This window comes from Thunnus albacares, chromosome 9 (genome assembly GCF_914725855.1).
Source record: "Thunnus albacares chromosome 9, fThuAlb1.1, whole genome shotgun sequence".
NCBI lineage: Eukaryota > Metazoa > Chordata > Actinopteri > Scombriformes > Scombridae > Thunnus > Thunnus albacares.
Window position 1 is genome coordinate 11,807,462 of NC_058114.1, and position 13,582 is coordinate 11,821,043.

General features: G+C 40.0%; 1 protein-coding gene across 2 annotated transcripts; it reads right to left on the reverse strand.

Moving 5' to 3' along the window:
- Positions 1-3,768: 3,768 nt before the first annotated feature.
- Positions 3,769-13,488, reverse strand: ushbp1 (Usher syndrome 1C binding protein 1). 2 transcript variants are annotated; one of them, XM_044362577.1, is made up of 14 exons: positions 13,299-13,488; positions 11,921-12,123; positions 11,621-11,757; positions 11,154-11,317; positions 10,734-10,922; positions 10,149-10,408; positions 9,369-9,509; positions 9,085-9,173; positions 8,818-8,953; positions 8,311-8,545; positions 7,237-7,395; positions 6,351-6,448; positions 5,041-5,163; positions 3,769-4,956 (listed from the first exon to the last, which is right to left on the reverse strand). In XM_044362577.1, the coding sequence occupies exons 1-14, from the start codon at positions 13,302-13,304 to the stop codon at positions 4,791-4,793; spliced, it is 2,106 nt and encodes a 701-aa protein (XP_044218512.1). In that variant the 5' UTR covers positions 13,305-13,488; the 3' UTR covers positions 3,769-4,790. The 2 variants fall into 2 exon arrangements, with proteins under 2 accessions (XP_044218512.1, XP_044218511.1); XM_044362576.1 differs by having other exon boundaries at positions 11,621-11,760.
- Positions 13,489-13,582: the final 94 nt, after the last annotated feature.

The following is a 13,582-nucleotide window of genomic DNA, read 5'->3' on the forward strand; positions in this document are numbered from 1 at the left end:
TACAGGAACTGCAAGTATTTATTGTGTTTGAAGCACATGTGTTTTTAAATTGATCCAACATGATACATTACAGGCATCAAACAGCTTTCTCAACCTATTGAAGCATTTATCCTTTGGTAAGAGCTTAAGTGTAAATAATCACGACTGGACTTGTGCAGATTTACCAGACAATGATAACAAGGCTTCACTCTTTATCTGGTGGTGATGGTGAGGTGTCCTGTTGGTCTAGGATATTTGCTGTCATTATCTGAGTGGGTGAAAGCACAAAGCGGATGTGATACGCCGTTTGATTGAGGTCAAACCTCTTTCGCGGTTCTCCATGCCAATAGCACCCCATCCTCCTGACCTCTCCATTGGCCGACTGGTGTCAAAGAGCTCAGGAGAGAGGTGTCAGGTCAGCGTGGCAGCGTCCCAGAGCATGGAGTAGAGAATAGAGAGATATAGAGAGGAGGAGGAGATGAGCGGGGATATGGAGTGGTTGTGACAGGTGAGCTAATGGCTTTGAGAAAGAAAGGGCGCAGGGATGAAGGCACAGGCTGTGATCTCTTTATACAGCTTACAGAGGGACAACTTATTAAAATGAGGAACGGACGCACAGCGTAAATGAGTTGACCTAAAACCCCTGGGTCACTGCCCCCCCTCCATGTGTGTGTGTGTGTGTGTGTGTGTGTGTGTGTGTGTGTGTGTGTGTGTGTGTGTGTGGAGATCTGTGTGTGTGATTGCGTCCACCCCCCACACTGATTGACAGCTTCTGTCGTTGTCTAATAATGGTTTGAGTATTTTTCCCAGGCACTGAAAAACTCCCCTATCCACAGGCTGGAGGATACATGTGGGGGTAGAAATGTGTCCAGAAATGCGCTGCTTAAACGTTAACAGATGAGATTGTTGCCGCCTTTATACTATACCCTTCAAAAATGACCATTTAAATACCACAAGCAGTCTGTTCTCATGTGCTGTGTTTGACTTACTTATCTCACTTATTCATTAGTGCACTTTACAAAACTGTATTTCCATTTCATAATTCATCACGGACTACAATAACTTTATCAAGAGCGAGATTAGATTAGGCGTTTCATGTTGGATCAAGGTTAAAGCAAAGTTTTATCAACTCAACACAGAACATTTGAAGTACGTTTGAGGAATATTTGTTTAAACGCTGTTTTAAAAAAACTGCAGCAGTGAGTTCCAGTGGTGGCATGTCACTCTAATAATACTTATGTACAATTTTAAGGTACATGTACTTCACTTGAGTATTTCATTTTCATGCTATGCTTAATACTTCTACTCTACTACATTTATCTGACAGCTATTGTCACAGGTTTCTTTACAAATTACAATTTTACACACAAAACACACAAGATCCAAAACTATGATATATAATATTGTTATAGATTAAACAACCAAACAGTATATATAAATTCAAATTTTAATATAAATAAAATGACATCTGACCAACTACAGTACAACAACAACAACAAAAAAAGCTATTTAAACATTAAGGCATCATTAGGTACATTTTGCTAAAGAACAAAAATTATGTTTAATGGAAAAAAAAATGTTTTTGTTGTTTGATATGGATTTAGCCAAAGTGCAAATCTGTAAAGTACATACAGTAGATAACACAAGTGTCTTACTATACATTGATCATTTTTTATTTAACAGTGAGTCCCAGCATATATTGAAAAGTATGACTGCTTCTCATACACTATATGCACATGTATTCACTTTTTTATTTTTATTTTTCATCTTTTTTTCCTTCTTCTTTATTTGTGTCATATATGCTGTGTCTGTGTGACTTATTTTTATGTACGGTTTTTAAGTATTTGTCATTTTTGAAGAATTTGTCATTTTGAGTTCTAAAAAAAAAAAAAGAAACAACGTGCCCACAGTTTAATATGATCTACTGCTCTGAATTTTTATTATTTTTTTACTAATAATACTTAGATAACATGCTAAATCCAGCAATTTTTACCTGCAATTAAGTGTTTTTTAAATGTGGTATTGCAACTTTATACTTTGAGATACTCTATCTTTTTTAGATTGTTGTTTAGGTTTTTGGTATTAACTTTGTGTTCAACTTTGTTTGACATTATTTATTCTTTCTTTCCTATCAACTGTGTGTGTGTCTGTTGATCTTGGTGGCGAGCTGCTGCACACAATTCCCCTAACAGGGATACATAAAGTTTTATTGAATTGAACTGAATACTTTTTCTGCCGCTGGAGACTTCTTAACATGACCCCAGTCACACTGTTAAAATCATGAGTCATGATCATACAACCACAAACCTGAGGCTGTAATAACCATATGGATGCACATATAGTGAGCGATTCATGATAAAAGGCAAATACCTTTTTCCTTTCTGTGTGACATTTCAGCATCATGTGGCCTCTTTGATACAAAAGTCACCCAGAGGTTACAACAATCATGTAGTCCAAAAAAGCTTTGATGAACTCAGGAGCTTAACATAGATCTTAGAGAGAAGGAACATAAAATGGAATGATAATTGTATCATCTGCTCTAATGGCAGCTATTACAACAATAGTGATGGTGACCTGGAGGTATGGGGGGAGCGGGAAGGGCAGGCCCTCTCCGCTGACCTCTGCTCGGGAAAGGGCAAGCTCAGGCAAGAGTCAGGGCGTCAGGGGCTTGCCACCTCGTCTGGCACTCTGAACCCTCCATTCACAAGCTAACACAACAGCTAGGCATTGCTGTGACCCTGTGGGTGTGACACACAACCTTTGCCTTAACCTCCTGACCGCCGGTCACAGCTGCAGCTGACCGGTTTGGGAAGGTCAGGGCACAGGGTTGGCTGGAGGGGGGGTGGGAGGGGACGGAGATGACTGAGAGATGAGTGAGAGGAGTAAGAGGACATGAAGGCGGAGAAATGGAAGTATGAGAGGAAAAAATAAAAGTAACAAGAGGAGAGATAATATGTTTTAACACGTCAGTGCACCCAAATTACAAATTTTCTCTCATACCTCTTGTGGTATATATGATGATAGTTTTGTTTTTATTTACTAAGGTTTTAAAAATTTCTTTCTCTGAAATTTCTGCATCAGTAAAATCAAGTTGAAACAAATTTAGTTTATGACGCTCAGAGCATTTATATGAAATAGGATGGTTTTGGTATTATTCTACAGTTTTCTCACTGGCAACAAATCCAAATATGTTTAAGTCTTAATACTTTTGTTTTTTATACAGTATATTTTGTTTTTTGAGGGGTGAGGGTCAAATGTGGAAATAACAACATGTGACAGTAGCACAAATGCAACGTAACATGTGAAAGTTGTCAATAGACAACTCAGACATCTATATACATTATAGTTTTGAGTTATGGCATGAGTTTTGGCATCTTGTTTTATGTAAATAATCCACTTTTTCCAATTTCTGTCAAAAATATATCCTTTAACTCTCACAATGTACAATATCAAGCCATTAATCTTTTCCTGAAAGATCAGCTTTATGCCAGTTTCTTGTAGTTTATGTCCTGGCTAAAAGCAAAGTTTTTGCCAGGTGTCTGTTCTGTTCTTGTGTAGCCTTCTCAGTGTTGGAACTGCATATCTCGTAATCTGTTTTATGGTTGCATTTAAATTGTCCCAGAAAGGCTTTAGTTAAACTCCAGAGAATCTGAGTATAATTTGCCTCCAGGTTGCCGGAGGCTTGTCATTTTTAATACTTTCTGACTTCCCTTCTCTGTCTATGGCACTCAGTCTCAAGACCATATGTTCCTAATGAAGTTGTAAATCTTTCAAAACAGGTGACAAATATTAAATTTAATTTGTTTTTAATGTAATTTGCTAACACAGTGGGACACTGTATGCTCTACCTCTCAAATAAGAGCACATTTGTGGTGCTAAATCATATTTACAGCACCATACAGTTTGAGGATTGATCAAAATAACCTACAGTGGCCATGTTCATCATAATGAAAGAGCAAGTCACCCTGTGTATTGTGGTGGTGGCAAAAATCTAAGATGTAGATATCTCTAAACCAAAACTATCTGCACAGTTAGAGACCACCAGAAATAAGTGAGAAAATGTGTTTTTGTCATTCAGTTAAACTGATCCTTTAGCAGAAGTGGAAATTAGAGAAGAAAAGGAAGATAGAGAGAACTAGTAACATACAAAGAAGACAAACAAGCTGACCATACATTTTGTGCGCACGTCAGCCATTGTCCAGGCCCCATCCCCCTTTCTCGGCGCATTGTCACGACAGCACGGTCGGGAGTGGCTTTATAGAGTCAGCTCATACGGGAAAAAGGACATGTGCACTCTCGAGGTCAGTCCCGAGGTCTTCAGTGGGTTCAGACCTTGAATCGGCCTTATACATTCATGACTGCATGACAGCTGTTTCTCTGAAACAAGGAATGTGTCTTGTGATGTGTGAGTAGCTGTTAAACAAGTTAAGCTTTGGAATCCTATTCAGTTTATTGAAAACGCTCACAAGCATTGAAAAGGCAGAAATGACAGTGCTTTCCATGTTCTTCTGCCTTATATGTTTTATATATACCTCTCAGGAGCCAATGAATACCTGATAGAAAGCTGTGTGTCGCATTGATGAATGGACAGACATATAGATTGATTGATATGTCTTTACAAGACCAGAAAACTACCTACAAATACAAGTATTTAATAAAAAACAGATTGCAGCAGTGATGAGGCTTATATCTGTATGGTGCAAGGACTTGACAAATAATAAAAATACATACAACAGATTTGTACATTCTAGTTGATGTGGATAAGATTTGGCTATGAGGATGACTGAGTCTCCGTTTGAAGAATCAGTGGATCACAGAACAGTCTCTTCCCTCCTCCACTCCAAGGCCTCCCCCGCAGCCTTCGGTGCTCCACTCTGGGCGTGTTGACTCTCCATCATGGCTGCCACTTTCTGCTCCAGCCTCCACACCTGCTCCCGGTACTTCCTGCGAATGTGCCGGTACGAGCTCAAGGCCTTACTGTAATGAGAAACACCCAACGAGATTTAGTTTGAAACTACAAAACCGGCATAGCTTCAGACAAATATAAATATCAATATTTACCTGTGAGCTTGTGTGAGCCGAGCAATCTGCTCTTCATTGTCCCTCCTGTTGGAGGGGCTGTCTGTGAGAGCTGTGCTCAACGAGTCTTGGACTAAAGCCAGCCTCTTTTTCAGGGCTTGTTCCCTGAAAGAAAAAACATCAAAACAAAACAAAACTGTAAGGTCAGTTGAAACAGTCCCGAGTCATTGTGTCCAGCTGTTAATTTTGTTTAAGGAACTAAAAACGTTTCCTCACAGAACTCATATATGAGAATCATAAACGTCTTGTATGATGTGTCCTTCCCTTCAGGGAAAATGTGATCTTGAGTGTCAACAGTGGTGCTTTATCTAGAAGTATTCACTACTCGAGGTCAGAAGACAAAAAAGATGCTCTCTAAAGCAGCTGATATAAAGAACTAGAAGCCCTTTATGTCCAAAGTCTGCGTTTCTGCTGATATTGTTTCTTAGCAACAGATCGAAACCAAGGAACAAATGCCTGAGGGATACATTTCCTACGCTGACGACCGTTGGGTTACTTGTTTTCACCAGTGATGTTACATTCAACTCTTGTTTACAGATTCATAAATGTTAATATATTAGCAATTTCATAGATACTTTTATTCAGGGTGTCTAAAAGGACAGGATCACAGTCTTTCAAGTCTGTCTTAAAACAACAGTCAGGTGTCCATATGAACACTGAAAGAGGTTTTTCCTCACTGTAATCATTCCTCCTGTTCATACTGGCTATTAAAAGATCCCCTTCAAATGTGCTTTAAATGTAAGTGATGGGGGCTAAAATCCACAGTGTGTCCACACAATCATTTTGTGCAAAAATGCATTTAAAAGTTGATCTGTAGCTTATATGAGGCTTCAGCAGACTGAGTTAGTCATATCAAGTGGATATCTGCCACATTTACAGTCTTTTTTAGCATCAAATTCCCTCTTGGTTTTTGTTCAGACAGTGTTTCCCTGTTGAGCTGACGTGGAAGTATAGTAATGAAAAGAGGGACTTTGGCACTAAGAAGACTGTAATGTTGAAAGATATCTACTTGATTTGACCAATTTGGATGACTGAAGCTTCATGTCAGCTTTTAAAACTTTTAAAAACATTTTTGCACAGAAGGAGGCAAGAAAAATCTATTTCAATGTTCATTTGTGCAACTGACTATTACTTGAAAAGTTGTAAACCTGCCCGTTAGAGAAAGAGAATCAGCTCCCTATTTTTTGCAGTTTTGGTGCCACGCTTTAAAGCACACAGATGCACTTCCTGTAAATGATTAAATATATTAAACATGAATCATTTCCTTTTATGAGGACAAGACAACGTCTCACCTTTGCAGGACGGCCTGCAGCTCTTTCAGAATGGGTCTGCCCCGAAGACCAGCGACGTCTCCGTCAGCACAAAGTTCAGCTGCATTCTCACAGAGCCTCTGAAACACAACATTCAATTAGGATGATCTTTAAAGCTCCCCAAAAAACACCCCTTCCCATTCTAGTCTATCTATTAAAGAAGATTATATACACTGTCATTAATCTAAAGTCACAACCTTTTCAGCTTGAGACCCTCTGAAGCAAACACACAACCTTTAATTGTTTGATTTAATCTGATTAAATTAATATTTTACAACAAAGCAAAGATTAAAGAAAAGCCAGAAAAAAAATCACTTTTGTGTGGCAGAATTTTTTTTTCCCCTGAACTAAAGATTGGAAAAGAACAGAATAACATTCATTAAGCCGGATGGGAAGCCATTGTGAGTTTGGTTGAATTAGCAACAGTAACAAGATAATGTCTGTAGAGATCAGTGAGCGAGTAAGACAACACTCACTTGAGGCATGGCTTTCGCAAATGCGGCTCACGTCCCCGATGACCTGTCTGAGACATTGCATACAGCTCTACGCATACAGAAAGCTGTGTTAAGTAGCTTCCTGTCAGTTCTTTCTCCTCTGACAATGACAGAGGTGCGGTACAAATCTGTGCTGCAGCGACAGGACAGCCCAGCAGAAGACCTTGTGGAACCAAAATATCCCTCTTGGCCTGGAGGGATTCTGCTTTGGTAGATGTGTGATTTCCCATGTGGGACACCCAGATTTGAATCGGGTCTGTCACAATAGACCAACGTCCTGCTCCCTCTTGCTCATTTCACCTTGACTTTGAATTATTTGATAATGTAAAAGAAAAAAAAAAAGTCAGAGTTGCCCCTGTAAGAGTCATTCCTACCTGTTGTTCAGTCTTCCGATCCTCCATCTCCTCTCGGAGGCTTTCTGGGATGAATGCTCCTGCTGCTTCTTGGGTCTTCTGGGCCATTAAACTCCACTCCAGACACCTCAGCTCTTTCTCCTTGAGGCGGATAAGAGATCGCAGATCTGACATCTCCTCCTGAACAAAAACAGGAAATAATACAATGTAAGGAAATTTGTGGTGAAAGACTTTGTAAATTAGTGGCAAAAACACTGAACATTTGACATTTTTAGACATTTTATCTCAACTAGCAGGTTTGTACCGTCTTTGCCAGAAATCTTAAAATGCTGCACAAAGGGGTTACAAACAAATAATTCAGAGCAGTTCTAATGTTTTCACATTTAACCACCCACTGTTCCACTGATGGGATGTGAACACTATGCAGAACTTTACAGCTAGTAGCCTACCATGAATATAAACATGTATATAATGTATTGATAGATTAGACCCTCGTATTTGCAGTCATTGTGGTCATTTTCAAATAAAATGCCTACTTGTAAAATAGTCCTAGTACAATGCAAAACAGTATTCCAGTATACAGCTGGAACCTTAAATATTTGGTGTCTCCAGTGGGGTAGTTGTTAAAGGAATAGTTTGATATTTTGGAAAATAAGGTTATTCACTTGCTTGCTGATAATTACATGAGGAGATCGATACCACTCTCATGTTTGTCTGAACAAAGCTACAACCAGGAGACAGTTCGCTTAGCTTAGCATAAAGACAGAAAACATTAGGGTATCACTTGCATGTCTTTACCCAAAGGTAAACTATTAATTTAAATAGTTTTGAAAATATACTGTTTGTCAGCTGTCTTAGCCTGGTGTTTGTATTTCTGGCTGTAACAATGTTTTAATGTTGCCCTCATGGCCAGGTCTCCCTTAAAAAACTGTTTTCATTTTCAACAAATCTATAATCCTGGTTAAATAAGGAAAAAAATGAAAATCTAAATGAAGTGGAGACCTGCTAGCACTGTCTTATACACATACTGTATGTGCACTCAAAGCTCAAACCTCTTTTTTCTTCATCATATAAATTAGGACACACAACTCCTACCCTGACAGAGATGAGTTCATAGAACAGGGAAGCCTTCTCTTTCTTGGTGTCAGGAGGTCTGGTGTTATCTTTAGTTACGTGTCCCCCTCTCGACCCAGCCGGGGTACCGGTGTCGGGGCTCATTTTGCCCTCTGCTCCCGGACTTGGCTTAGGGAGGCAAATGGCTGCCCTCTCCCTCTTCAGGCGCTCAATTTGCTGGCGGAGAACTGCCTCTCGCTCCATCAATTCAGGTGTCCTGCGGGGTTACAGGTAGTGAGTGACCTGACAACAACTTAGTCCAAGAAATCACCATATTTGAATTAAATATTGTAAAAAATTATTAGTACACTTTATTAATTCAATACCATGTTGATCCTTGTTTGGGGCAGAAATATAAATGTAACATCTGTAAATTTTCATTCGTTCTATTTGCAATTTTAGTCTGTCAGTCTGACATACTATCATTACTAACACATATTTTCCTTTCTAACACTGCCTGACTGCATAAAGAGAACTTTAAAACATCACCTCTGCCCCGAGTGACTCTGTGTTTCCGTCTCCTCTGTGACCCCTGCTGTTGAGAAGGAGGTGGACAGCTCTTCAGTTCCCATTTTCCTGAGCTGAGCTGATGGACTGCCGGGCTGCTGCCTGCCACCGGCTGCCTCTGATGAGTGGAAAAAACTGTGAGCGTGCGTGTGTGTGTGTTTGTGTGTGTATGACAAGCATACCTACTATACATGTAAGTGAATTTGTGTGGCGAGTTCTAAGAAGTGCTAAAAAGCTGTATTCAAACACCTGCTGAGTCTGTCTGCAGAGGAATGCTTTGCTGTTTCTTGGCATCATAAAGTGACAGAAGCTCGCTGTAGGCCTCTTCACACTCCTCGCTGTCAATCAAAACCACAAACACACAATACGAGCAGAAGATGAGAAAAACCCAAAATGATATTGTTATATTGCTGACCTGTGCACATTCATTATTCTGACACACGTCAAAAAACATTGTAATGCTGACGAAGAAAAGGCATATGTGTGTAGACAGGCCTTTGTACTTGTGTGACTGGTGTGTTTTATGTGTGTACCAGTATCGGAGAGCCATCTGCAGGGCAGAGCAGTCAGCCTCAAGTCTGTTTAGTGTAATACTGATCTGCTCCGACTCTCCCTTCCTTCGCTCCAGAGCTGCAGTCAGACGTTCATTCCTGGCCTTCAGCCTCTCGATGCACCTGGGACACCGTGGGGGGGGAGGATTGGGGGGTAAAAATGTTATAAACAAAGATTTTTAATAATGCAACATTTTACTCTAAGTTGAAACTTCTATGGAGGAAAAAAAACTATTTAATTATTGACTTTAATCACGACTGACAGGGCAAAACAACCACAGTTTCCTGGTCAAATGAAAAATGAAGCTTGGCATAAAAAACAACCTACATTAGCTAGTTTGCCTGGAGGATCCTCAAAAGTCAAAGTAGCCATAATAGGTGACAATTATTATAGAACAAGAGTTAAATAACTGGCAAACTTGAATGGGTACCTAGTTCTTAAAAGAACCTTGATCATGTTATAAATAAAAAATCTTACAGAGATGATTGAGATTTATTCATGACATGAATCTTGAAAATAACTTGTTCCTTTTTGTCAGGACTCAGCCAGAAGACCTGTTTTTATAACTAAAACACAAACCTTCATAGTTGACACTCCTGTTTACATATTCTACAGTATATTTAGTGTTTCTATGTCATGGTATACATAAAATGGGAATAAAATGGGTTGATATACCAATATAGGGTAACTATGCCTCCTCAGAAAGTTAAATAATGTAACCAGATCTTAAAAAATAAGTCTGAGCTGCTCCTCAGTCTCACCTGTTAAGCCGCTCTATCTCAATATCCGGACTGATGGGACTAGGACAAGGACTTCCTGAGTTCACAGAGCCCAGTGGAGAGCCGTCCCCACGAGGAGACAAAGGTGGTATAGCTCTGGCTGCTCTCCTGAGGAGTAGAGGAGAACCAGGGAAGGGAGGAGAGGCCCAGTCTGGACTGAGAGCTCCAGCAGTGGGACTGCCCAAAGGCCTGTGGGAGGGAGAGCGACTGCCTGACCTCCAGGCTCTGTAGTGACCCACCAGCTGAAAGACATGAATATTTATTCAGGTCTGAGTAAACTTGGGCTTTCACAGTTGTACAATATTTGATGTTCTATATAAAACTAATTAATTTAAGTTAGCAAACTGTGGGCAAGAGTTTACCTCCAAGGTGTCCAATAAACCACAGTGATGTGTATTTCTAACAACACTATGACCTGAGCCTCCTCCTCAGTTTTCAATTCCACTGAGTAATTACTAAATATTGTCTTTGGCTCCATAAATTTGTTTTAGCAAGCATTTTAAAGAGATGTTATTCAGGATAATTTAGTCAAGCGGAAGAAACTCAAGCAGAAGCAGTGACTCCGACCTTGTTTTTCTCCTCTTCCATCTGGCTGATGGTGCTCTGTGCTCTCTCCAGCTCCTCCTGGTGACTCTGTAAGGTGCTTTTGAGTGCAGAGTCACGCTTGTCCTGATCCAGCGTCTCTTCCTGGTACTGGTCCTTTGTCAAGCCTGATGGACACGAAATCCCAAACTCTTTTTCCATCTCCTCCAAAATCTGCAACCAGAGTCCCAGATTACTAAAGAGGCTGGTAAAGAGAGGCTTAAGTCTTAAACCAATCCACCAAAACCTTGATAGACACAGCAATACTTGATTAGTTTTCCAGGAAGAGAATTTCTGACTTCTTTGGGGTTTATATCAGAAAGCAGCTAGTATACTGTTAAAGGGGTTTGCAGTTATAACTGATGAATAATGATGAATTGCATGAATTTGTTCCTGTCTTTATACCTGAGCAGCCTTCACCCAGCTGTCCTTGGCTGCTCTCAGATGCTCTTTTTGCTTGTCCTGGTCAGAGGCTGTGATGGGGGCAGCCCAAGACCTCCTACAGCTGATGGAGTCCTCCACTGCTGATAAAGTCTCCTGGAGTTTTGTCCAGACTACGCCACTACCCCCTAGGGGAAGGAAAGTAAAGGTGCAATGAATTATGTTTGATAAAGTGAGGGGCAGTTTCATTTTCTACCAGATAGAGCAGCCTGTTCTTTTAAAAAGAAGAAATTTGGATGACATGGATTTACCATCCCCAGCGTTCTGTGTTTCCACAAACTGTCTTAATGATTCTTGAATTTTTCCTCATTTGTTTAGACACAAAAATGCTTCTTGTCTGGTCTGGTGGGAAAATATCACTGACATACGGCAGATGCAGAGGATTCACAGGCTGCTGAATAAAGACACTGTTACACTGTGATTGTGCAAACCTCGCTCAGTCAGTGGAAGTTTAGATGTGGCAGCAGAGGCAGTGATCCTCTCTGGGCTGCTTCTAACCAGCTGGTGGGACAGCAGGTCTGGGACCAGTGGCCTGGATTGTCGTGATGGTCTCAAGTCACCTGGTTCACTGCAGAAGAGCAGCAGCAAACATTAGTAAATGCCACTGTGTTTATTGTGACAGAAGCTGTAATCTGAACAGTGTATATGTTATTGACTGGAAAACAGGTATGAAGAAATACATGTTCCTACCAAAATGTGTTGTAGTAATTTTATGGATTTTATAATCCTACCTCGGTGCCTTTAGTGATCCCATCTTCTTGTTCAGTTCAGCGATGATGCTGAGCAGGGTGCCCACTTCAGCCTCACACTGAGCCAGTTCTGCTGGTGAAGGCTCATCCTCAGGGTCAAGGGTCATGCAGTCGATCTGGGCCATCACCTCCCCGTCACACCCGGACCCAGCATCCAGGCTGTCACATCTGATCAGGCTGGAATCCTGCAAAACCATAATGCATTCAGATTATAAAATGACTTGATTGGTCTTATTCTAGTCATTTTGTTAGCTGTTTTACTGGATATTAAAGCAAATGTCTTATTTTAAAATATGTGTATCAATATAATACAAAAAATATGGGGTCTGTGAATAATCCTCCTCCAGTAAGGCGTGGCTCATAATTAAATTCAGCAAAATAATCTCCCAGTTTCATGTCCATATATAAAATCTCTTATGCTTTTGAACCAGAGTTGTTGTACTGTTTAGCGGCTATTGTTTTGAGCAGCGGAAAAGGAGGAAACTAAAACATCCTGAGATCGAACTTCCTGCTTAGCAAATATTTGTGGACCAAACCATCTTTTGTTGTGGACAAAGACTGTGAGCTAAATGCCTAAACATGAAATTAGAACCAAATCTCTCTCTTTTATTCTTCTATAAACTACATAAGATGTCAACAAATATGCCAAAATGATACAATTTGCTTTTAAACACATAAATTTAAACACATATTGTGGATACAATGGTGGACAAAATACTTAAAATTCCTTATTCATGACAAGTCCAGACAGCCAACCATCTTTCTATTATACCCAACCATTTCTATTCAGTGCAACAGAGAGGCTATCCAAACATGCACATGGCAAAAAGCAGAGAAACAGCTTGTGTAGGTCACCAGACAAACACTCATAAGTTACACCTACTGGCAATTTAGTGTCTCAGTTTATGGGAGGATGTAAAAACTGAATGAGCAACACTGTTCTCAAAACTCCATCTGTTAATTTGCGTTCAAAACAGTTATGACTTCAAACGAGAAGCTAAAAATTCATAATCATCCAGTTTGTAGATCATGTGTTCATCTGCTAATTTGCAATGTTTAAAAGAGTTATGACTCCAAAACTAGAAGCTATAAATTCATCATCATCCAGTTTGTAGATGATGTGTCCATCCTCTAATTTGCAATGTTTATAAGTTATAACTTCAAAACAAAAAGCTATAAATTCTGCATAATCATCCATTGTAGATCATGTGTTCAAACATGCTGTAATTCCCCAATAAGACAGATTTGAACTCCATTACAATCTCATAGACTTTGTCAACTTACCCCATATCATGCACCACCTAGTATGTAAAGCTGCACATTTTCAAAACAAACACTGAAACACTCGATCGTGACTTACCTCCATACTTAGGTCTTGATGATTGCAGCAGTTTCTGTTGTGGCCGTTCACCGCCTATAAAACATTTGACAAACTGAGGAGATGTTTTCTTTGCTTCTCCTGTTTTGTGTTGTTATATTTTCCAATAGTTAGTCAGCTGCTGCTGCAGCTGGAGTCTACTCTCTGCATGTCTGCCTAAGTGTTTAGTGTGATGAATGAAGTCAGTGGAAAACACTCAGAAAGTCATCCCCACCCATTCCCTGTCACTTTGTGTCCTTTCCTGTTTTGTCCAAAGTTAGCTTCCA

What these genes read in the sequence shown, in the direction of transcription:
- ushbp1 (XM_044362576.1), bottom strand. An exon ending in CAGAGTCACTCGGGGCAGAG is followed by an intron (nt 8,546 to 8,817) that starts GTGATGTTTTAA and finishes GTAACCCCGCAG; the next exon opens with GACACCTGAATTGATGGAGC. An exon ending in CGGCTCACACAAGCTCACAG is followed by an intron (nt 4,957 to 5,040) that starts GTAAATATTGAT and finishes TTCTCATTACAG; the next exon opens with TAAGGCCTTGAGCTCGTACC.